Raw genomic sequence first — 26,818 nt, 5'->3', positions numbered from 1 at the left:
AACCAGCCCATCCTAAAGATCAGTCCCGGGTGTTCACTAGAAGGACTGAAACTCCAACACTTTGGCCACCTGATGTGAAGAACTGACTCATTGGAAAAGGCACTGATGCTGGGAAAGGTTGAAGACAGAGGAGAAGGGGACAACAGAGGATGAGACATTTGGATGACATCACTGACTCAATGGACATGGGTTTGGGTAGACTCCGGGAGTTGGTGATGGACAGGGAGGTCCGGCGTGCTATGGTTCATGCGATTGCAAAGAGTCAAACATGACAGAGCAATTGAACTGAACTGATACTATTTAAAATATAAGAAAAAGTTATGGAAAATGCTTGTTATGAAATGTGAGTAGCTGTACACAACATCTATAAATACATGAAAACTGAGAGGAAAATGAAAGTCTTCAAAGAGAACACAGAAGATGACGCCACTTAAGTAATGCTCAAAAGATATAAAAACCAAGAATATCAGGGATATATATATGGTTATCTATAATGCAAAGAAAGAAATGATAAATCCAAAATTCAAGGGATCTGAATTGAGCAGGGGGGCATGGAAGATTCAAAGTCATAGGCAACATTCTGTAGGTTAGCCTCATCAGTAAAGTGGATATTTGTGCCACTGTAGCCTTTCTAATGTTAAACATTTTATACAAATAATTTTTATAATAAGTCAAGCTATTAGTAACTTCAAATTTGGGTCTTGACTTCTTTTCTCCAGATCAGGTGACAACAAGGAACACAGTGATCTCATCACTCACCATAAGCTCTTCCATCTCTGTCCTCACACATGCAGCGCACGGCACAAAACATTCAGCAATTCCCAAAGCAAGTTCTCCTACCAGTTTTGTGTTTTCAAGCCCAGAAATGCAGAAAACCTACATTCCAAACACACTGATTAAATGGAATAATGACACACACAGACTGCTTACCTGCTTTTCAGTAAATACATGCTTACTTACTCAGTCTGACTCTTTGAGACCCCATGGATTGCAGCCTGCCAGGCTCCTCTGTCCATGGAGATTCTCCAGGCCAGAATACTGGAGTGGGTAGCCTTTCCCTCCTCCAGGGGATCTTCCCAACCCAGGGATCAAACCCAGGTCTCCTGCATTGCTGGCAGATTCTTTACCAGCTGAGCTACCAACTTATATTTTATGAAAAAATTTCCTAAAGTGATTTTCTCAAAGTTACAGTTATTAACTTAATCAAATCTAGTTCCAAAATCTCATTACAAAATCTTCTAACATAATGGTATCTTGTATCTTGTAAAATAGTAACAGTAAACTTCAAAATGTACACGTTAACTGTGAATAACACAAAGATCAAAGAAGACTGTTGTTCCTGAGACAGAAATCTTTTTCTTAACAACCACGTCAAACTGGGCAAATGAAGATGCATTCTATAATTTGCTACATGCAAAGATGAGTATGGACTAAAACGCATATCAATCATAATGATACTAGTGTGTACATTTTACCTTTTTACACCCATATATTTAAAAGTGCAAAGATAGTTGTTGACATAATTATTGACTCATCTTTTAGTGGACATCCACTAAAAAGTTATACTTGAAGAAGCTGGTCTATTCTCTTATGTTCCAAAAATAAAGGAACTAGTCTTTAAGCTCAAAATTGTCCTTAAGAATATTGAATAATCAATAAAACTTCAAACAGAACTACGTGATCTTCAAATCAACTCTTCATAAAACAAAGCAAATAATTTGGTATTTAAAGCAGTAGTTTACACATAATTCCCTATCCAGATAATCAAAGGATAACATGCTTCACAATTGCTAGGCAGAGTTTCAGAGGTTGATGAATGGCTCTAAAATATTACCTATCAGGGACGAGGCTCCAGGGCAGGGTGGGGTTGCTCCTAATTTTTCCTTGATTTTTGATTTAAATAAATCTTGATCCCAAACCATCATCAGTTCACTTGCTTCCTTTTCAATTGTATTCACGGACATAAAAAATTTAACTCTGATTTTCTCAGTAATCCTACAGATCTAATAATAATCTCAAAAGCTTACAAAAAGTTGGAATTCCTTCTCTCTTGAAATTTAATCACATAATGTATTAAAAAGAAAATATGAAAAATTGACTTTATCAGCTAACTGCATTGTAACTAACTGCAAAGTCCAAAGATTTGATCAGAGAAACAGATTCAAGTTTTACATGTTCAGCTAAGTTTTTCCTCTAACTGGAGCACTGGGCACAGAAATGTTATTGAGTATCTCAGTTTTCTTTCTACATAAAGCACCATGATTTCAGAAAAATTTCTCTAATAATATGGTTTTCTATTCTTTCCAATCAAAAATACTATTTCATAGGAAACAAATACTTGTGACTTCCTGATAATATATTCTAGAACTGGCCACTCTCGAGGAAATAATTCCACAAATTTTTATTTTTGAAACAAGATTCAAATGAAACACACAGCATCCTCTCCCAGTGCCTTTAGGTAGAATCACAGGAAATGCTAAATCTATTGTAACATGCTTGTAACATGCTTCACACAGACAGTCCGCTCACAGCTTTTTTCACTAACATGTTTAAATATTCAAAATAAGAAGATGAGGCAATGGGAGAGTCTACTTCTAATTATACTGAAATTCCATGATTATCTCCAGTGTCAGGTGGCTGCCATATAAACTGAAAATGAGTATAGCACCTCAGTTGACCCCAACATACCCTCTTCCTACATTTAAACTCTACAGGAACAGGGCCTGGACCTCCTCTGCTGTTTATTCAAGCCACATATCTAAGATGGTGCTTAGAAAACAGCAGGTGCTCATCCACAGTTTTTAAATGATACCATTTAACAGTACAGATAAAAACGGAAACTAGAACTCTTCATGTATGACTTACACCTGTCAAATAAATATTAGGACATATGAAGTCCCTGATCTCATGCTCACCATAAATTTACACCCTAGCTGCTGCTGCTGCTAAGTCACTTCAGTCATGTCCAACCCTGTGCGACCCCATAGACAGCAGCCCACCAGGCTCCTCTGTCCATAGGATTCTCCAGGCAAGAATACTGGAGTGGGTTGCCATTTCCTTCTCCTTACACCCTAGAGAACAGACTAAAATGGTAAAATATGGAAAAATAAAGATAAAGTTGAAATAATAGAGATTCTTTGCTCACTCTTCACACTCCTTAGTTAAACCTCACTCTCATGTCTCTCAGCAGGTAGGGTCTTTTTATTTTAAAAATTATACTGTCAAGGATTTTTATCTTACTGTAGCCAAAATTAAGAAATATCCAGAATATCAGAATATCAAAAAAATTCTTTTACAGATCATTAACCTCCAACCATAGTTAGTCATTCTGGCCCCTTGTCTATCTTTCATACACGCATACACATATACATATATATGCATATAAAGAGAAAACTAGAATATATTTATATATATATATTTACATAGAAATAATCATTCATTTATTATACAAATAAGAAATCAAAACTAATCTACCTTAGACTCTTACAGCTTGGAAATTCTATGACTGCTCATTTTATAACCACTCCTATTTAAAAGTTTTAAAGACTATGCTGGGCTAAAAAGTCTAAAAATGGGTTTATCAAGGCACCTACTGTAGTATGGCTAGATACAGAGCACCTAGTGAAATCTGGATTTATGAAAAAATAACAAATAATTTCTTACTGTAAATATGTCTAAAGTCCAGATTTTTCTAGGCATCCTATATTTTTATTTGCTAAACCTGACAACACTAACCCATGGGCTCCTATAAAAGATACCCCTTCCAATAAAAGAAAAAAACAAATTATTGGTATTTCTTGCTACGTCAAACAGGAATGAGCCAGTATATATACAATGCCAAAATTCAGAGTGAAACTCAGCCACGTTAAATCAATAGTTTCTGATCATGATTAATTCTCTTCTGAAAAACAGCTTAAGTTTTTAAAAATTCTGAGAAAAAAAAAAAGCATGATTTTTTAAAAAGTCCACAAGCTATATATTACTCAGTAATAAATACAAAATGTATATTGAGACTATATTTCCACATGCATATAAATATTATGTATTCAACTGTTACCCTGAGAAGTTGTTGAGGTAGACCAGCTATTTATTCACAGACACCATGAAGTGTAAAAGTGACAGATCATAGCATCTGTTTAATTCAGTAACATGCCCTCATGTTCAGACAGACGAATTACCTCACAGGATTACTTGTCAGAGACACGCGGAGGGACTCCAGGTACGTGAAGAGTCTCTCATCCGCAGACCCCATCTTCAGTTCATAGATGAATTCCTGAGGTGAGATCTGTCGATTACTCTTAAGACTTCCCTGAAAAATAAGTTAAAAAAACTGACTTCATGCTGTGTGAAGATTATTAAAATAGTTACAACTGCATTAATCCCACCTTTCACATTAACAGCAATACACCGTTACTCATAGTATTACTGAGAGAATGATTTCCTTACTTCTGCCCATAAATCTATAAATTCACAATCCATGGTATCCATGAAACATAGCAATACATCATCAACAGGTTTTCAAATTATAAAGTAATTGCCTTGTCAAATCCAGACTATCATGGAAAACAAAGGAAATATCCAAAAATATACCAATGTGTTTTAGGAACATGTAAAATAAAACCAAACCCTATAAGAATAACTCCATTAAAATAAATATTCTAAGCAATACAGAAAAAGCTATAAATTATTAAGCATCTAGTTCGAGGCATTACAGACACAGAGATTATCAAAATCTAAGTCTGGAAGGAGAAACCCAAGCGAAAAAACAGTACTTTTCAATGCAGTCTAATTCCTCCAGCGCTAACTCGGGTCTAACTCTGTGCAACCCCATGGACTGTAGGCTACCAGTCTCCTCTGTCCATGGATTTCTCCAGGCAAGAACACTGGAGTGGGTAGCCATTCCCTTCTCCAGGGGCATCTTCCCGACCCATGAATCAAACCTAGATCTCCTGCACTGCAGGCAGATTCTTTACCATCTGAGCCACAAGGGAAGCTCCTCATTTCTCTAACATGACACCAAAGGCTCAAAGGAAGAAGAGCCAACTTGGCAGAGGGATAAGGGAAGAAGCCAAGGGAAGGTAAAGAAGAGTTAAGGAGGCAGACTGAGTCAAGAATACCTTTCAGACAAAAACATAACACATGAGCACACCCCCAAAAATATACGAACGCACATACAATTGCAAATGAGAGGCCAGGTCCTAGAGCAGGGAGCGCCACTCCACAAACAGCCTGTCACACCAGCAGCAGCACGGAGCACAGGGGAGAGGGGCTGGCGCTCACTCATTACTCCACACACGTCAGGTCCAGTCAGCACCAGCCAAGGTCCTACGTGCTGAAAAAGGACCCGTGAGCAAGAGACAAAAACCGCTGCCTGCACAGAACTTCACTCTCCACAGACCGACAACAACTGAAAAGTGATCAAAACACATCCAACTGTAGATAGTGCTGAGTGCTGTAGAGAAAAACAAGCAATAGGAGGAATAAGCAGCATAGCAAGTGGGGTGAACTTCAAACAGGGTGGTCAAAGAAAAGTCTCCTAGAGAAGACTCTGAAGGACTCAAATGTTAGAATCAAAGTCTGAAGAATGTGAGAGCTTGAACCTTGTAGAAGTCTGGAAAAAGAGCTGTGATAGAGAGGACTGTAGGCTTTACAGGCCACCAAAGAGCCTGGACTTCCACTCGGCAATCAGAGGCATCAGAAGCAGAAAGACCGTTGAACAGGTATGTGTATGGTCCACATGGACCACATGAGGACGTCCATCTACCAGATGGACGTCTAAGATGAGGATGTCCAGCTAACAGTAGACTTCAGAATTCTATTTAAATTACAGATTATAAATCCAAGGGGAAGGAAAGGATCTGTACCTGTCCAAAAGTAGATTAGTTGGGATGGTAGGAAATTAGATGTATTTTTCCCATTTCTTTTTCATTTTTTTGCTACACTATTGCACAAGGAAACATTCCCAATAAAGTAAAACAAGTTAGCCCTGGGAAACAGGCGATTTTCATAATCAGCAAGTCCTAATTTACTAAAGAAAATTTCAGAGCAAAATCTCAAAGAACAAAATGATAAAATAAAAATGACACGAAAAATGAAATGGTGAGAAAACTGAAAATATCAGATTTTTTAATTAGTGACTATGCTATCTCTCATTAAAAAGAGAATACATTCAACTTGTACCAGTATATCATTTATCCATCTCTTTGCTTAAATTACGAATCTGTTTCTTGTTCAACACAGATTTGGAAAACAGAAAAACAAAGAAAAAATGTCTAAAAATAACTATTAGTTTGATATTTCTATGTCTTAAGTATTTTTCCCCTACATTATATATATAATATATAAACTTTCAAACTTAAACATACTTTACTTATAAAAATATATATTTTACCATTGAGTAATATTTAAAGAACATATTCCAGTATTAATACTTAATTCCCAAAGAAAATTATTTTCTTTCTGCCCACAGACTATTATTAACAGACTGTGCTGTGCCGCGCTTACTTGCTCAGTTGCGTCCGACTCTTTGTGACCCCATGGACTGTAACCCACCAGGCTCCTCTGTCCATGGGATTCTCCATGCAAGAATACTGGAGTGGGTTGCCATGCCTTCTTCCAGGATTAACATACTACTACTTACCTAATTTACACCATAATGAGCATTTCGTTTGCTTACAATTTTTTTGTATTGTAATTTTTTTCAAGTTTCTGATGTAGGCTGCCAGGCCAATAATTCTAGCCAAATATATATCAATGAAGGTTAAACTAGATAATCTTTTGTAGTCCTTTCTGAATTTATTATTGAAAAGAATTACAACTTTGGTAGAATCAAAATAAACCAAGACTGAACAGATGAACTGTTTCCTTCAACAATATTTGGGTAAACCCCAGTATTTAAAGTAAATACTTCTACAATATAAGAATAACAAGCAATAAGTGCATTTGGATTAAAAGTGATATAAAGGTATTTTAAAAATAAATAAAAAGCCACCTGCCCACCTCTTTAGCCCTATCTCACTTAAAAGACAGCCACTTTTAAGTCCCTGAACAGCTTCTTATGAGAGCTACTCAATGTATGTAAATTATGTGCTTATTCTGATATATTTAAACTTGTAACCTTTCAATATTGCCTTGGACTTCTGTTATAAAATATACAAAACATAAAGACTTATAAAAACATTAGAAATTCTACTCTCCCTCCCTCTGGCTACAGTTATAAGTAAATTAAATTGAACCAAATGATGACAGTCCATGAAATGAGAGCTAGCTGAATTCACATCCCATGGGATCCTCACCGCAAAGTTCCTAGAGAGATGAGTGCAGGCATCCCAAAACCTTAACAACGCTTTAATTCGCTTTAGTGACACAGAATAGGGCAGTCAATGAACAGAATGCCTCCATTCATAAAGTCTTCCAGCTACTATAATTTCCATGTTAGCCAAATCAACATATTGGCTGCCCCTAAAATTGGGAATATGAGAAGCAATGTTGGCTCCCATCACTCCCATTCAGGAATACAGCAAGGTCAGTAATAACAGCAGCAGACACACAGATTAGAGAGGAAGAAGGAGATCTCTCTATAAGTAAACAAGATTGTCTACAGGAATTTACCAAGGTCACAGAATACAACTCAACATAGAAAAGTAATTCTTATTTCTAAATACTACCAGCAACTGGAAAGCAAGACTTTTAAATAAATGATTTCTAATAGCATCAAAAAATACAAAATCATTAAGAAAAATTTTAACAAAAGAAGAGAAATATCTACACATTAAAAACTGTAACACTGTGGAGACAAGATGACCTAAATAAATAAAAATGTTATACCATGTTCATGGATCAATCTCAAGAAATCCATTAAGAAAAACAGCTTTTGAAAAATAATCTACAGAGTCAACATAATAACCATCAACATGCTAGCAAGCTTTTTTGAAGAAATTGAGAAGCAGTTTCTAAAATTAATATGGAAATGCAGGGAATCTACAGCAGAATAATTTTGAAAAAAATAAAGTTGGGGACTTATTTCATCTGATTTCAATATTTACTGAAACGCTACAGTAATCAAAGTTAATGGAACAGAACAAAGTATAGACATATACTTGAATCTATGTAATGAATGATTCTCAACAAAGATCTCAATGTAATTCAATCAGGTATTAACAATCTTTTCAGTAATCAGTGCTGGAATAACCGAACATCCATATGAAAGAATGTGAACCTAGAAAAGCTAAAATTATAAAATGTCTAGAAGAAAACATAGTGAAAACCTTCACTATCCTGGGGAAAGCAAAGATTCCTTAGGATACAAAAGGCACGAACTATAAAACTGGATTTCATCAAAATGTAAATGTTCCACTTCTCAAAAGACTCTTTTATTAAGACAGTGTCCTTAAAATGAAAGGTAAGCCACAGACTGAGAAGACACTGCAATACATGTCAAGAACTATGCGGAGTTTCATATTCTACTCTATATACAAGCTAAATTAGCCTGCTGCTGCTTCCTGAGTACCGAGGGAAAACTTAAGGCTCCTGAGTTAGATACAAAAGGACTCTATCACACATGTGGGTTCCCCAACCCAAACGAAGGCCCAAACGGATGATGGTGGATGTCTACACATGCAATGGATCATGTTCAATATTACAAGAGAAGAACCCTGAGCTGAGGGTAATCACCACTGTTATAGTGAATAGTAACAAGACCATTAATCATCCACAGAGATACAACCTCATCTCTAAGGTTGTGAAAGTGAAAGTTGCTCAGGCCAACTCTTTGAGACCCCATGGATTATACAGTCCGTGGAATTCTCCAAGCCAGAATACTGAAGTGGGTAGACTTTCCCTTCTCCAGGGGATCTTCCCAACCCAGAGATCAAATCCAGGTTTCCCACATTGCAGGCGGATTCTTTACCAGATGAGCCACAAGGGAAGCCCTCTCTAAGGTGATCTCTAAGGTTGATTCACTGTGAACACAATCCTGAAAAATTATCTGGATAAACAACCCTCAGGCCTTGCATGCTGGCATAACCAGAAAGAATATACAGGAATATCTAGGGTCCACAGGAGACTTCATCTCCTAATATAAATATATCTCATAAAAGATTTCTATTCAGACCATTTAACAAACTCCTACAACTCAATCGTAATAAGAAAAACAGTCCAATTAAAAACATGAATAAAAGACTTAACAAGAGAAGACATATGAATGGACAATAAGCACAAGAAATGATATTCAGGATCATTTGTAATCAGGGAATTGCAAAACAAAACCAGAAACAAAATAATACTACACACACACACACACACACCCCCAGACACACACACACCCCCAGACACACACACACCCCCAGACACACACACACACACACACACACACACACACACACACACACACACACACACACACACACACACACACACACACACACACACACACACACACACACACACACCCCCAGAACGGTGAGGGTGTGAAGCACCTGAAACGCTCCCACACAACTAGTAGGGACGTGAAATGGCCGCAGCACCCTACAAAACAGATAGAGATTTCTTTTAAAGCTAAATATATACCAACTCAGCAAGTAGACAGCGAGGCGTTAAGCAGGAGGGGAAAAAATTCCCTATGACATTCAGAACAGCTTTATTCATAAAAGCCAAAGACTGGGAACAATGCAAGGTGCTGTATAGCCATACAGTGGAGTGTGTGCACGCGTGCTCACCCACCCCGCTGACACTCCAGTCGGCACTCACTGCTCCCAGCACACCACCTGGTGCCCGGGGTTTTGGTGGCTGTCACTCCTGCCTTTCTCTGCGCAAGCCTTCCTGGACCAGAAGAGGCCCCAGGCACAAAAAGAACCAGCGGCCCTGAAGCAGGATGAGTGGAGACTGAATTCCTTACGATTTGCCAATTCCGTGACCTTAGGTGCGTTATCTATTTTCTTAAGACTATCCCCTCCTTTCTTTCAAAAAGCACTGGAGAGAGTTCTAGACAGGGGGTTGCAAAGATGAACAGCCAAGTGGAGTGTGTTGTGGGCGAGAGAAAACCGCCTGAGAACTGTGATTTACGTTTTTCAAGGGTGAGTCCAGAGACTGTGGCCCTCCACAAGGGTCACTCAGAAGCCCTGGAGAGCCCCAGAGCAGAGTCCGGTTGTCCTGACTCCGCCACGCTGCAACTCCACTCTGGCCGAGCTGTGAGCTCGGTGACCCAGAACGGCATCTATCTGCAGTAGAAGCCCTCATGAGATTTCAGAGGAGAACATGCCTGAGCTTAGAAATCTATCTCAGAATGCCACTGTATCAGATCAGAATAAAGATTTTAACCAAGCCTGTTTTACCAAGAAGGAGACGGAAGCCCACCGCAGTACTCCTGCCTGGAGAATCCCACGGACAGAGGAGCCTGGTGGGCTGCAGCGCATGGGGCTGCAGGAGTCGGACACAGCTGCGCGGCCAGGCCGCACCCAAGGCCGGCCACCCTCATCCTGTGGACTGGCTGCTCTCCCTCGTGCAGATCCCGCCCCTGCCCTCTGCTGGGCTCTGCGCTGTCCCTGCAGGACGCAGCTTCTCAGGCTTCCAGAGCAGCTGCCTTCAGGCGTGGGTTTGGCCAACGGGGGTCAGGGGCAGGAGACTGGAAGGTGGGAGGGAGGGAAAAGCCAGGCGCTTTCTCGTTCCGGTCCTGTGTGAGCTCTGGCGCCCCTGCGGCCCCAGCTCCTGCACCGACAGGCTGCGTGGTGCCGGCTCCCACAGGACGGTGCTCCCCAGGCTCCATTCATGTCACCTCCTCCACCCGTCCCTCCAGATCAGGAGTGCGGGCAGCTCCTTGTTTCTGCTAACCTCTCGGTTGTCTCACTGTCCTCTCTTGGTTTCCCCGTCCGTTCATTGCCCCTGTCACGGCGTCACCAATGGCCAGCATTAAATTCTGTGTTTTACATACTTGGAGTGGTTCTTCTTTGTCTGGCTGGACCCCGAGTGATACACCCAGTATTATACATAATACACCGGTATTATACCAGGTACTATGTTGATATAATTTCTTACACCTCGTAAGTCTTAGGTGGTAGACTGTACTGTTTTCATTTTAAAGAGCAGGAAGTTGAGCCTTAAGTCCAAGGTAATATAGCATGGATCCTATTTCATCAAATCTAGCATGAGCACTTTCCCCTATATTTTAACATCTTTGAAGCACAGGTGCTTTTTTTTCTAACGGACATCAATGTGAAGTTTTAGGACTATCAAGAAAGTGTAAGATGGCCCTTCTGATACTCAGATAGTGATGATACCAGCAGAACATAAACAATTGCTGGTTTTTTTTAAAAAAAAAAAAACAGAAGAAACAGACCCAAAATGGAGTCTTTGCCCCCAGGACACAAACCAAGACTTGATTGGAGTTTCTATCTTTCCAAGGATACAACCTATAGACAGGCAAATCTGAAATTTCCCATTAAGCACTAGTGAGGCAATCTGCATAGAAGACCCCCTTCCTTCCCGATTACCCTGAAAAGAAGAGATGACTGGGACTGAAAAAGTTCTTTCTTTTGCTGAAAACTTCCTTACACACCACCCCTTCCTTCTGTAAAAACCTTCCATTTTGTACAATTCCTCGGAATGCTTTTCTATTTATTAGCTGGGATGCTGAATCAATAAATAAAGCCAAATAAATCATTTTAAAAAATAACCTTAACTACTATTTATTACTTAAACGACATATTGAGTACCTACTATGTATCAGACATTGTTTGTATCATGTGGAAACAATGGTGAAATAAAAGTCAACAATGACTCCTAAGTATTAGGCATGAGCAAAAATGTAGTGCTAACTACCTAAATTGGGAAGATAGAAGAAAAAGAATGAGTAATAGGGGAAGCAGCTATTTAAGAGTCATAGGTCTGAGCAAATGACATTTTTTTCTGTCTGAGAAAATAAAACCTAGGGACTCCCTTGGTCATCCAGTGATTGAGAGTCCACCTTGAAACTCAGGGGACACAGATTCAATCCCTGGTCAGGAAACTAAGACTCCACATGCCACAGAGCAGTGAAGCTTGTGTCCTACGACTAGAGAGTCCTAATGGTGCAACAAAAATCCAAAGTGCCAGAGCTGAGATTCAGTGCAGCCAAATAAATAAATAAATTTAAAAAAAAAAAAAAAAAAAAAGAAGACAGAAAATCTGAGGAGAGAGCAAAATGAAGAAAGGAAAGGAGCTCGGGCATTCTGGGAGAAGGGTCTTTCAAGCAAAGAGAAGAGCAAATATAAAGCACTAAGGCAGGAGGGAACTTGGCATATCTGAAGGACAGCAAGGAAACTCATCTGAATCCCAGTCAGGGTGGCAAAGAGTTATAGATGACGGGACAGATAAAACAGGCAGGGGATTGACAAACCACAGCCCACGGCCAAATGTTTTCATATGATTTCAGCTAAGAATGGTTTTCGCATTTCTAAAAGCTTGCAATTCAGAAGAGAAGAGGAAGAGAAGACAGAAGAGGAGGGGCAGCAGCAAAGCAACCGAGACCACACATAACACACAAGCCTGAACTGCTTTGGAGCTGGCCCTTTAAGAAAGTTTCCTGGTCCCAGGCAGTCTTACAAACCTTGGTAGAGACTTTAGGTTTTATTCTGAATAGACGGAAAAACGTTTGAGAGTACCAAGAACAGAAATTATGACACGCAATAAACATTTTTAGAAGATTATTCTAGCTACTGTGTGGCAACAGACATAGGCAAAACATGAAACAAGGAAACGAATTAGAATCTGTCTTTTGCATCGTCTGGTCAAGAGCTGAAAGCAGCCTAGTATACAGAGCCAGTGATGGAAGCCATAGATTTGCTCAGTATGAAGGAAGATCAGATTAGAATTACAGACAGTCTGAATGGGAGGGGTGAGATGTCAAAGAATGAAAACGCAAAGATGATGAGAAAGCTATAGGTGTCAACAACTAAGTGAATGCTCTCACCACCTACTGATTACTGTGACCTTGATAAGAGCAGCTTCAGTGGTGGACTAGAGATAAGCCAGATCAGAAGTTCAATAAGAAAGCAAGAAGAATGGGCAACTTTTCTAAGAAGATTCCGTAAACGACAGCAAAGAACCAGGAAAAGTAGATAGAAAGGAACCCCTGTGGCATGGTATCGCGGATGAGGGGAAAACCACATCCTGTTTGCATATTGATGGGAATAACCCAAGCAGACAGGAAGACCCTGGTGGATGCAAAGGATAAGTACAGATGCAGGAAGACAAACAAGGAAACAATAACAACCAGAACTCCTTAAGGATTTTCCTGGTGTGACCTACTTCATAAGAGGAAGGATTGACTTTACACAGAAGCAAGGAAACTGCACTCTGAAAAAGCAAAAGCAGAATCAAAGGGGAGAGATTCAGGTAGATTGTCAGATCTGGTGATTAGGAAGTAAGGTAGTTCTATTCTGATTACATCGACAGTCTCAATGACAGAAGCAGCAATACAATCAGCTAGAAGTCAGGGTGCAAAGCTGCAGGTATGAGAGAAGATAAGAGACCATTTTCAGAAAGCAAAAAAGGACACTGACAAGGGTCACGCGGTAGAATACCTGTTGAACGCTCACTCTGTCATCTGTGGTCATTCAGAAAACACTCATCAGTGTGGCTGTATGCTTCCTCCCAGACGCATGCTTCAGACGGGTATATCTTTCCTTTTCTCCTTTGCCTTCTGCTTCTCTTTTATTCCCAGCTATTTGTAAGGCCTCCTCAGACAACCAATTTGCCTTTTTGCATTTCTTTTTCGTCAGGATGGTCTTGATCACTGCCTCCTGTACAGTGTAACAAACCTCTGTCCTTAGTTCTTCAGGCACCCTATCAGATCTAATCCCTTGAATCTATTTGTCACTTCCACTGTATAATCCTAAGGTATTTGGTTTAGGTTATATCAGAATGGTCAAGTGGTTTTCCGTACTTTCATCGATTTACTCTGAATTTGGCAATAAGGAATTCATGATCTGAGCCACAGTAGGCTCTGGGTCTTGTTTTTGATGACATTATAGAACTTCTCGATCTTTGGCTGCAAAGAATATAATCAATCTGATTTTGGTGTTGACCATCTGGTGATGTCCATGTGCAGAGTCTTCTCTTGTGTTGTTGGAAGAGGCTATTTGCTATGACCAGTGCGTTCTCTTCGCAAAACTCTATTAGCCTTTGCCCTGCTTCATTCTGTACTCCAAGGCCAAACTTGCCTGTTATCCCAGGTATCTCTTGACTTCCTACTTTTGCATTCCAGTCCCCTATAATGAAAAGGACATCTTTTTGGGGTGTTAGTTCTAGAAGGTATTGTAGGTCTTCATAGAACCATTCAACTTCAGCTTCTTCAGCATTACTGAAGCATAGTAATACTGGGCATAGACTTGGATTACTGTGATATTGAATGGCTTGCTTTGGAAATGAACAGAAATCATTCTGTCGTTTTTGAGATTGCATCCAAGTACTGCATTTCAGACTCTTTTGTTGACTTGATGGCTACTCGATTTCTTCTGAGGGATTACTGCCCACAGTAGTAGATATAATGGTCATCTGAGTTAAATTCTCCCATTCCAGTCCATGTTAGTTCACTGATTCCTAAAATGTCGACGTTCACTCTTGCCATCTCCTGTTTGACCACTTCCAATTTTCGTTGATTCACGGACCTAACATTCCAGGTTCCTATGCAATATTGCTCTTTGTAGCATCACACTTTACTTCCATCACTGGTCACATCCACAGCTGGGTGTTCTTTTTGCTTTGGCTCCATCTCTTCATTCTTTCTGGAGTTATTTCTCCACTCTTCTCCAGTAGCGTAATGAGCACCTACCGACCTGGGAAGTTCATCTTTCAGTGTCCTATCTTTTTGCCTTTTAATACTGTTCATGCAGTTCTCAAGGCAAGAGTACTGAAGTGGTTTGCCATTCCCTTCTCCACCGGACCACATTTTGTCAGAACTCTCCACCATGACCCATCCGTCTTGGGTGGTCCTACATGGCATGGCTCATAGTTTCCTTGAGTTAGACAAGGCTGTGGTCCATGTGATCACATTTGAATGCACAGTTTCAAAGAATAGCAAGGAGAGATAAGCAAGCCTTCCTCAGTGATCAATGCAAAGAAAAACAGAGGAAAACAATAGAATGGGAAAGTCTAGAGATCTCTTCCAGAAAATTAGAGATACTGAGGGAATATTTCATGCAAAGATGGGCACAATAAAGGACAGAAATGGTATGGACCTAACAGAAGCAGAAGATATTAAGAAAGGGTGACAACAATACATAGAAGAACTATAAAAAAAAAAAGATCTTTATGACCCAGATAATCACAATGGTGTGATCACTCACCTAGAGCCAGACATCCTGGAATACGAAGTCAAGTGGGCCTTAGGAAGCATCACTACGAACAAAGCCAGTGGAAGTGATGGAATTTCAGTTTAGCTATTTCAAATCCTAAAAGACAATGCTGTGAAAGTGCTGCACTCAATATGCCAGCAAATTTGGAAAACTCAGCAGTGGCCACAGGACTGGAAAAGGTCAGTTTTCATTCCAGTCCCAAAGAAAGGCAATGCCAAAGAATCTTCAAACTACTGCACAATTGCACTCATCTCACACACTAATAAAGTAATGCTCAAATTTCTCCAAGCCAGGCTTCAACAGTATGTGAACTGTAAACTTTCAGATGTTCAAGCTGGATTTAGAAAAGGCAGAGGAACCAGAGATCAAATCGCTAACATCCGCTGGATCACTGAAAAAGCAAGAGAGTTCCAGAAAAACATCTATTTCTGCTTTATTGACTGTGCCAAAGCCTTTGACTGTGTGGACCACAACAAACTGTGGAAAATTCTTAAAGAGATGGGAATACCAGACCATCTGACCTGCCTCTTGAGAAATCTGTATGCAGGCCAGGAAGCAAAAGTTAGAGCTGGACATGGAACAACAGACTGGTTCCAAATCCGGAAAGGAGTACGTCAAGGCTGTATATTGTCACCCTGCTTACTTAACTTATATGCAGAGTACATCATGAGAAACGCTGGGCTGGAAGAAGCACAAGCTGGAATCAAGATTGCTGGGAGAAATATCAATAACCTCAGATATGCAGATGACACCACCCTTATGGCAGAAAGTGAAGAGGAACTAAAGAGCCTCTTGATGAAAGTGAAAGAGGAGAGTGAAAAAAATGGCCTAAAACTCAACCTTCAGAAAACTAAGATCATGGCATCCGGTCCCATCACTTCATTGCAAACAGATGGGGAAACAGTGGAAACGGTGACAGAATTTATTTTGGGGGGGGGGCTCCAAAATCACTGCATATGATGACTGCAGCAATGAAATAAAAAGATGCTTACTCCTTGGAAGGAAAGTTATGACAAACCTAGACAGCATATTAAAAAGCAGAGACATTATTTTGCCAACAAAAGTCTATCTAGTCAAAAGCTATGGTTTTTCCAGTGGTCATGTATGGATGTGAGTGTGGGACTATAGAGAAAGCTGAGCACCGAAGAATTGATGCTTCTGAACTGTGGTGTTGGACAAGACCCTTGAGAGTCCCGTGGACTGCAAGGAGATCCAACCAGTCTATCCTAAAGGAAATCAGTCCAGAATATTCATTAGAAGCACTGGTACTGAAGCTGAAACTCCAATACTTTGGCCACATGATGTGAAGAACTGACTCATTTGAAAAGACCCTGATGCTGGGAAAGACTGAAGGTGGGAGGAGAAGGGGACGACAGAGGATAGGATGGTTGGATGGCATCACCGACTCAATGGACATGAGTTGGATAAACTCCGGGAGTTGGCGATGGACAGGGAGGCCTGGCATGCTGCTGTCTGTGGGGTCACAGAGAGTCAGACACGACTGAACTGAACTGAGATGTATGCTAGGCTGACATGAAAACACAGAGCAAGCAGGTAGTTCCATTAACCAAGGGCAGAAGGTATGTGAACAGAGAGACAAATGCACTGAATATTTATGATAGAGAACAAAGGACTGTGCATCTAATGTCAAAAAGATGAGAACACGATGAAAGTGAGAAGGTGATGGACATGAAAAAACCATAGAGTCAGTAGCTTATTGTTGTTATTGTTTAGTTGTTAAGTCGTGTCCTAAGGATTTCCCAGACAAGAATATTGAAGCAGGTTGCCATTTCTTTTGCCAGTGAATCTTCCTGACCCAGGGAAGAACCCAGATCTCCTGTATTGGCAGGCAGGTTCTTCTCCACTGAGCAACCAAGGAAGCCCAGTTCTTAAAGGGTGACAGAATTCTTAAAGTCGGAATATTAAGTATGAGTATAGATAATGCTCAGGAAAGGAAGTTTGCAACCATATTTAGAGGCGGTATTTTACTATCCAAGGTAATGGGAGGTTGAGACTGGGTGGAAAAACAAAGATTTTTGGAAGTCATAAAGTCAAGGAAATGACAGCATGCAATGTTAAACTGACCATCTACATGAACAATCAACTCAGGAAGGATGATGATTGTGGTGCGGCAGAAGAAAAGCAATGAGCTCAGTGGGCAAAACTTCTAGGAACATCAGAACCTCTGTGTGGTGCCATCTCCTCCGCTAGAACACAGTTATTAGGGCAGCATCTGCCTCATGGGAACTGAATTCAATACTGCATCACCATTGCCTTGAAAAGTGCCTAGTGTTCAGTGAATGAATGAAGTTGTTAAATAGAAGCCGTATAGAGACTAAGGGTAACAAGAATGGACAGGTGAGTAAGTCACACACAAAAAACACCCTTATGAATGAAAGCTTAGTTTAATAGGAATATTTCAATTTAAATAGGAAATAGAATATTGGTTCAAGATGGCAGAGTAGAAGAACCTGCATTCACCTCCTCCTTTGACAGCACCAAAATCACAACCAGCTGTTCAACAACCACCGACAAGAGGACTCTGGAACCCATCAAAAAAAGAAAGCCCACATCCAAAGACAAAGGAGAAGCTGCAATTAGACAGAACATTTTATCACAATAAAATGATACCCCATACTTGCCAAGTGGACAACCCACAAACTGGAGAACAGCAGTATCAATGAAGTAGTCCCACTGTTGTAAAGGTTCTGAGCCCCACGTCAGACATCCCAGCCTGGCCATCCGGGAAAGAGACTAGGAAGCCCCAGGGAATCTGAGGAACAGAGACTCCATTCTTGGAGGGTACAAACAAAATCGTGTGCATACCAGGACCCAGGGGAATGCAGCAGCAAGCCCATAGGAGACGGAACCAGAACTACATGCTAGTGTTGGAGGCTCCTGCGGAGGCCTGGGTTGGCAGTAGCTTCACCCCGGGGACGGGGCACTGGCAACAGCAATCCTGGGAGATGCCCCTTGGCATGAGCCTACAATAGAGCCTGTAGACTCTAAAGCTGGGAAGCCGTATGTCAAACAACTATCGGGAAGGGAATGCAGCCGCACCCATCAGCAGACAACCGGCATAAGGCATGGCCCTGCCCACCAGAGCAAGACTCAATTTTCCCACTGCTGGTCCCTCCCGTCCACTTAGCCTCATTCACTAGAGGGCAGACAAAAGAAGCAAGAGCTACAGTCTTTCTTCAACCAGAAGGAAAACCCACATCATAGAAAGTTAATCAAAATGAAAATGCAGAGGATTATATCCCAGATAAAGGGATAAAATAAAACCCCAGGAAAACAACTAAAAAAAGTGAAGACAGGGCAACTTCTAGAAAAAGAATTCAGAATAACGATAGTGAAGATGATCCAAGGTCTCAGAAAAAGAATGGAAATGATGCAAGAAATGCTTACTAAAGACCTAGAACTAAAAAACAAACAGAAATGAACCATACACTAGAAGGAATCAAAACCAGAATAACTGAGGCAAAAGAAAAGATAAATGACCTGGAAGACAGAATGGTGGAAATCACTGCTGCAAAACCAAATAAAGAAAAAAAGAAATGAAAAAAAAAGAAGACGACAGCCTAGGAGACCTCTGGGACAACATTAAATGCACCAATGTTTGATAATGGGGGTACCAAAAGGAGAAGAGGGAAAGGACCCAAGAAAATATCTGAAGAGCTAGTAGCTTTAAACTTCTCAAATATGGAAAAAATAAAACAAGTCAACCAAATCCAGGAAGCACAGAGAGTTCCAGGCAGGATAAACCCAAGACGGAATACACCAAGACACACAGTAATCAAACTGACAAAAATTAATCAAAGATAAAATATTTAAAGCAAAAAGAGAAAAATGAAAAATAACATACAAGAGAACTCTCATAAGGTTATCAATTAACTTCTAAACAGAAACTCTCAAAGTCAGAAAGGAATGGCATGATATATTTCAAGTAATGAAAGGAAACAACCTAAAACCAGCAAGATTCTCATTCAAATTTGACAGAGAAATCAAAAGCTTTCCAGACAAGCAAAAGTAAAGAGAATTCAGCACCACCAAACCAACTTTACAACAAATGCTAAAGGAACTTCTTTAGGGAGGAAATGCAAGAGAAGGAAAAGACCCACAGAAAATAAATCCAAAACAAGAAAATGGTAATAGGATCAGACATATCAATAATTACCTTCAATGTAAATGGATTAAAGGAACCAACCAAAGGACACAGACTGTCTGGGTGGATGCACTTTCACTTACCACATCACTGTACTTAATCCCTCAAATAGTATGTAACTATTTTATATTAGGTTAATCATGTTTCCATTATGGCTTGCAATTATAATTATCCTTTATTTTTTGTCTGGCTATTGATTGTGAAAACTGATAAACATCTTTACAATGTGATTATGTAACTATTATTCCTTCTATTATCATTGTACCATGATTGATCAACAGAAAATAATAGAACTCTCTGTCACTAAAACTACCTTTTAATAGAAAAACCTATAATCACTTTTTAAAATTCAGATGCACATTAGAATTATCTTGGAAATTTTTGAAAACTATAAATGCCCAGGTATTGTTTTTTTCTCCAAAGCTCTATATAGGATTCTAGTGAACCTGTGTGCTCAATTGTGTCCAACACTTTGCAACCCCATGGAAATGTGGCCCGACAGTCTCTGTCCATGGAATTTTTGAGGCAGGAATACTGGAATGGGTTGCTATTTCTTACTCCAGGGGATCTTTCAAACCTAGGGATCTAACCCATATCTCTGTGTCTCCTGCTTGACAGGCAGATTCTTTACCACTGAGCCACCTGGGAAGCCTATATGTATATATATGTATGTATGTATGTATATATACACACATAAATAGCATGTATAATAAAATATAGATATTTTAGAAATCTTACAAATTTTATGAAATTTTATGAAAAATTTATGACATTTTGGTCCCAGTTATTTGACTAAGTATAAATAGAAAGCTAGATTCTAATTTAAATTCAATCGATTTACTCTGGTAACCAGTATTACTGCTAAAAGTCTAGAAAGCTTATTATTTTAGTTATTTTTTTTTTATTTGAATGAGGCTTGAAACTTTTAATACAATTCTGAGAATATTAAGAAATACTATATAGCCAAACAAAATAAAAAGTAGAAAACTAACATGTGATACATTATTATTAACTAAAGCACAGATTTTGTTCAAATTTCACAAAATTTATGCTAGTGCCCATTATTTTTGTTTTCATACCTTATTCAAGATTCCACATTGTATTTAATTGCATTGAGTAGCTTCAGCTGCATGCAACAAATTCTGATAAATTCTCTTTTCATTTTTATTCTGTTACAAATATTTCCTAATTTTCCTTGTTATGGCTTCTTAGATACATCCATCATTTAAAAGTAAACACTTAATTTCCAATACATGGGGTTTTTTTTTTAAGTATCTTTGATATTAATTCCTCATTTTCATATTAATTTCTCATGTAAATGCTTTCTGCTCTGCAATAACCCTCAATGCTTTATCAGTCTTTTAACTCTATTGAGGCTTTCATGTCACATTATACTTGAAAATACGTCGGTTATTTTATCTTTTGATATTTATTTCTTACATAATTCCACAGTGATAAGAGGACTCTGTATGATTTCAGTATCTTCAGATCATGAAATTTTTGGACCTTGTTTTATGTCCCTGGATATGCTTCATTGTCTCCCGGTTTATGGTCTCTGGGAAGTTGAACAGAATTTGTATCATGCTGTTGTGTGAAAATTATATAAATCTTAATTATGTTGAATTGGTCCATAGTGTTTTTCAGGTCTACTATACCCATCTACCTTTCTGTCTATTCATTCTAGTAATTTTTGAGAGCTTGATACTGAAACTACAACTAAAAGTCTTAATTTATCTACTTAAAAAATAATTTCAATGCATAGTGGGACTATATTTAACTTTGTATTTTCCAAGTCTTCTATAAATGTGTTATCATACTTTTATAATTTAAAAAATAAAAAACTTTAAAAATAAATAAATAAAGACATAGGAAATAAAGATAAACAAAAGATTAGTTTTCAGCACCACTTCTCCCCTTTTATTATATTACTATCAAAATACAGGTATAAAAGAAAAGAAATTCAGGGGAGAAAATACTATGTTACATGAATAATCAGAACTGTGCCTTTTACACACAGCCCTTCTTGTGTTTCTTTCATTTCACATGACTTCACAGGAAGCAGGCAGCCAGGGAGGGAGGAGGACACTCACGCCTCCGTCTTTCTAAGTCCATTAGCCATGAAGAGGAAAATACTTAGAAAGCCTTATCCCCTGTGGTATCAAAACACATTAGTGAGATAAGGATGTCTGCCTGACATCACAAAAATTGGAAGGGTATTTATCCAACACAGTTTTTAAATCTTTTTTAATCCCTTAGTAAATTTTATTCTAAAATACCACATGCAGGATAGACCGAAAAGTACATACATTATTCTTGTCATATTTTTTTATTAAAAGTATTCTAAGGCACAAAAATTAATATATTTTCAATACTTATTTCCCTTACCATTTCTATTTTTCTAAAATGAAACATTCTTTCTTTTGCTATTTAATTTTAAAGAAACTAGCAACCATTTCCTTTGACCTGTCTTAGAACAGATTCATTTGTACCTGCTTCAATGCCTGCATTTCATTGCAGTTCAGGTGTAAGATTTATCAGCATATGTTTTTTTTCACTATTTTGTCTCATTTGTTTATTAGCAGTCATCTGGAATACCATTTCTATGACAAATTAAAAATATGTTATATTTCCAAGGTACTAGTGAAAAGTACCAAAGAACTGACTTTCCTTTTTCAATTAACTGAATTATTTCTATACAACCAGGCAGAATCCACCACATAATGATGATCTGACTTTTAAAATAATAAAAGCAAAAAGCTAAATCTAGAAAATCCTCATGCTCTACAGGAAGCCAACACAGCAAAATGCCCATGTTGGTGAGAAAATGGCCTTTTAGTCCCTAGTAGAGTGTCTAATGGGACGTCCCTGGTGGCTCAGATGGTAAAGCGTCTGCCTACAATGCAGGAGACCCAGGTTCAATCCCTGGGTTGGGAAGATCTCCTGGAGAAGGAAATGACAACCCACTCCAGTATTCTTGCCTGGAAAATCCCATAGATGGAGGAGCCTAGTAGGCTATAGTCCATGGGATCGCAAAGAGTCAGACACAACTGAGCGACTTCACTTTCACTTTTCTTTCTTTCACAGTGTCTAATTGGAGTAGACAATGGCAGCCCACTCCAGGATTCTTGCCTGGAGAACTCCATGCACAGAGGAGCCTGGTGGGCCACAGTCCATGGGGTCACAGAGAGTCGATCACAGCTGAGGACAGGTATACACACACAGTATCTGAAATGTGGTGGCTGCTTTCAGCAAAACTCTGCCCACATTATCTGAGATATCACAGAAGTCAGAAGTTGCGTTCTTAAAACATTACTCCAATCACTATAAAATATCACTCTGCTCGCTAAATCGGAACTAATTCCTCTCAGAAAGTAGGTACTCTACACCAAAACTCACCATGCAGCACCCTCAACTGCAGGCAATTTTTTAGTTTTGTAATTACACATAAATCCATCAAGAAAAATTAGCATTTTTTAACACGAAGATCCAAAATACAGCCTCTAGAGATTACAAACTTAAAATATTGGGGGACTGTAAAAGTAGACTGGAATTTTAAGTGCTTTCTGTATGAAAGGTTACTTGACGCAGGACCATTCTCCATGGCATTCACTCTGTAATTTTCAGCAGGTTAACTGCAGAAAATAGAAAAGTTTCATCAATATAAAGCCAAAATAGTCAAAATACCTAAGTTTGCAGGGTAAAGAGAGGGTGTGTACTCTTGCATGAGTGTGTACATGTCTCTGTGCTTGTCTATTTATGTCAGTAACTATTAAATTAACTGCCTCATTTCACTAGCATTGCCAGTTCCCAAATTCTTGGTACTTATTCAGGTGATGAGACTTGAGAAGATAAATAAAATGATACAAAATGTGGAGACTATTTAAAGAAATAGTTTGCATAGATAATGACAACACTGGAAAAAAACAGCAGAGTCAGCACTGTACAAAAACAGGTAAGCACAGTTGGTGCCAAGGGGGTAATTATAACCTAAATTACCATCATGGATATTGCTATTAAAATGCGCTGGGACAACTTCCTTGAATTTTTCAAATGATTTCTAGCATCTCTAATGTTACTTATCAAAAGAAACACTAAGCTGTCACTGCAGTATGAATTACTTGTTTTCAGAACATTTACAACCCCAATAGATCTCCAATGCCAATAAAATCTGCTATTCAGAGATGCTGTTATGCAAACTCACAGCAGAAACAATGAGTGATGGAAAGCACCACACAAAGGAGTGTTCACTAACAAAACTAAGTTTAGCACGGAGCACCCATAAAGAGTTAAGGCTTTTTTATAAGCACTTAAAGAACACAATTATGTACCAAGAATTCTTCCCATAATTTTAGAAGTTGCCTTAGCGTACAGTAAAAATAGTATATATTAAAAGTTTAGAATTACTACCAAGTACATTTTACAAAGAAACATGATAAAATACAGAAAATCTGCTGCTCTTCTCCCATTGTTTGTAAAATATCTTTACAAAGAAAAAAAAAGATTGATCACACATTAATTTTAGTCACTAAGATATTAGCTTGAATAAATAATAGAAGACATTCAACATGCTATATTTCTTGTATTATCCACCTATACCCAACTAGCATCAATTTCCCTTCCATTCAGAAGAAAGCTTTCCTTTGCTGGCCCACTGCCTTCAAAAGACTTGAATATCTAGACTGTTTTTACTTAAGAAGTGTTGCTCCAACTGTTGAAGGCATTATAACATTTCCACCTGCTTACCATGATCAGAATGGAGGTGTTCTTTAGCTTCTAAGCCTCAAAAGAGGAATATGACAGCAGTTAACAGTTGCTCCAACCAAAGGCCAGAGGATAGTTACTGAACAAACCACAGTGAGCCACAACCCACGAACACACTGCGTGAACTACAGTACCACACACACAGAACGTGGTAGAGAAGACGAGAGAACAGGACACCTAAGAGAAAGGACAGCAAGTGACAATCCTCTGAATATACCTTTTTGTATAATTCAGATTTTTAGAACTATGTTGATGTTTCATAGACTCAGATAAAAAAAATAATTAAGAACAATGGAAAGACAATTTTAAAATTAAATCAAATAAACTAAATTGCATTTTAAGTGATCAATAATGTCAGAAAAATAAGCTACAGTATAAAATTTGAAGGTGCGGTTTTGGGGGGGGGGCATTTGAATGGATAGATAGATAGATAAAGACAGGAAAAGAAATACATGCAAAGATGGTAAGGTGGGTAAAAAATATATTTAAGATGGGTGTCTGTAGACACGTGATTTTCACATATGGATATACATATATTTTATATGTATCCATTATATGTATACATATGTAATATCCAAATATGCACACATGTATATAAATATGTCATATACCTTCATGTAGAGCATATATATATGTCTGTGAACACACAAGTACATATATATATTTATGTCCTAGCTCTGTCTGCAGGGCATAGAAGTCTAAGACATCCTACTAGAAGATCTAGCACTCTGATTTTTAAATTGCATTCTCCACAAAAAGGACAGGCTAGGACAGCACAAGATGACCCTGGAAGATTTTATGCTGGAGAGTCACGAAGTGCCAAGGAAGGAAGGGGGTGTGCTGAAGGATAGAGGGCCCGGTGTTGAAGGGGATTCTATTCGTCAAGTATACAAGGAGTAAGGAGCGGGGGGAGTGGCTGCTCCAAGTGCAGGCGGGCCCCCTGGTGTTAATGAAACTGTTACGGAACTCGATGGTGGCAATGGGTGCACAGCAATAAATACCAATGTATACTTCAAGATGGCTAAACGATGAATCGTATACCACCACAATAAACTTTTTTAAAAACATTTATAAAACAGAAAAAAAAACCTGTAGTGTGAGATGTCAGGAGAGGAATTACCCGGGGAGGAGGTGGGCAGGGACCGGGACACTGGAGCTGCCAGTGTTTCCGAGTCCCAGTGAAGCCGTGGTCACGTGGGTGAGCTTATTTCTGGCATAGTTTGCCCAACACTACACTAAAGACAGGCAGACTCGATGCATGTAAAGTGCTAAACCATTTCCAAATTTACTAGTTTTGATGCTTTATGTTATTTCTAAGGTTAGATAGGTACATGCAAATTGAATTCCTTTTAAATGTTTAATTTACATTTTAAAACATGCCATTTAAAGTATTTTATATAAAACTTCGTATATTTTCCTGCTAAAAAGTTACACTATGTCAAATAAGGACACTTCTTTTTATTCAGCATCTTCAGTGTATTTTTTGGAATTGGGGAGGGGGAGTCCAAAGTTAGGGTGGAGAGAGCTGATTAAATAAACATGGATGTTCTAATTTGCCAGCCTCTAGTTGATGGTTCAGTGAAGGATAAAGATCTATTTGGCACATCTGAAGAAAAAAATGTGCTGATGCTCTTAGTCATTGGTTCATTTTCTTCTTTATTGTGTTGATTATGTTTATGTAGAAAGAAAAACACAACAAAACTTCATTGGGAATTTACCAAAAAAAGTTGGGGGAGGGGGGGTGTCAAAACCACCAGCTGTTCCAGCCTTTAAAATAAGGCAATTTGTTTTTCTATTCCTCCAGCTAACTGCACAATTATTTGCCTCCACAATTCTGAGTAGTACTTTCAAGTGTCACTGCTAACGTTTATACTGAAAGCCTGTCTTCCTTTGTTTCTTCTTTCTTTTCCTTGATTTATAGAAGAAAACCACCCTGCCTCTTCACATACACAAGGTACCCTACAAATCTAATCTGTTTATGCTAGTAAAAAGCTCAAAAACATATAACAGCATAAAAGCTAATCTATTTCTCAGATTCTTCTTCTTATAAATTACATTATAGGGCTTCCCTCATAGCTCAGTTGGCAAAGAATCCACCTGCAATGCAGGAGATCCCAGTTCAATTCCTGGGTCGGGAAGATCCCCTGGAGAAGCGACAGGCTACCCACCCCAGTATTCTTGGGCTTCCCTTGTGGCTCAGCTGGTAAAGAATCCTCCTGCAATGTGGGAGACCTGGGTTCTATCTCTGGGTTGGGAAGATCCCCTAGAGAAGGGAAAGGCTACCCACTCCAGTACTGTGGCCTGGAGAATTTCACATCGCAAAGAGTCGGACACGACTGAGTGACTCACTTTCACAGCTAAATATGGGACAAAATAAATAGCAGAGAGGAAGAAACAAGATCTTTGCATCAGAATTACATCCCACTCTGCTCTCTGGTTTCCTCAGTGTTAAATATTTACAGTGTTAATTGGGTGGATGAAGCTGTAAAAACTGAAATAGCTTGCAACATAACTTATCTGATTTGTTATAATAAGCATATATTCCCTTCTTTTAAATTACTTG

The 26,818-nt window shown here is 38.9% G+C and overlaps 1 protein-coding gene and 1 non-coding gene across 7 annotated transcripts in view; one reads left to right on the top strand and one right to left on the bottom strand.

Moving 5' to 3' along the window:
- Positions 1–26,818, bottom strand: part of DIAPH3 (diaphanous related formin 3) — a 530,827-nt gene that overhangs the window by 406,685 nt on the left and 97,324 nt on the right. For all 6 annotated transcript variants that reach the window (XM_043892388.1, XM_043892390.1, XM_043892386.1 and 3 more), the window contains one exon: positions 4,179–4,309. In XM_043892388.1, coding sequence (XP_043748323.1) covers positions 4,179–4,309 — 131 coding nt within the window. The remainder of the gene's footprint in view (positions 1–4,178; positions 4,310–26,818) is intronic.
- TRNAC-ACA lies at positions 22,357–22,428 on the top strand. Its single transcript has one exon. It is a non-coding gene; the product is annotated as a tRNA-Cys (tRNA).

The sequence above is a fragment of the Cervus elaphus genome, chromosome 30, assembly GCF_910594005.1.
Source record: "Cervus elaphus chromosome 30, mCerEla1.1, whole genome shotgun sequence".
NCBI lineage: Eukaryota > Metazoa > Chordata > Mammalia > Artiodactyla > Cervidae > Cervus > Cervus elaphus.
Note: the sequence above shows the minus strand (reverse complement) of the source record. Positions and strands in the feature narration are given on the sequence as shown.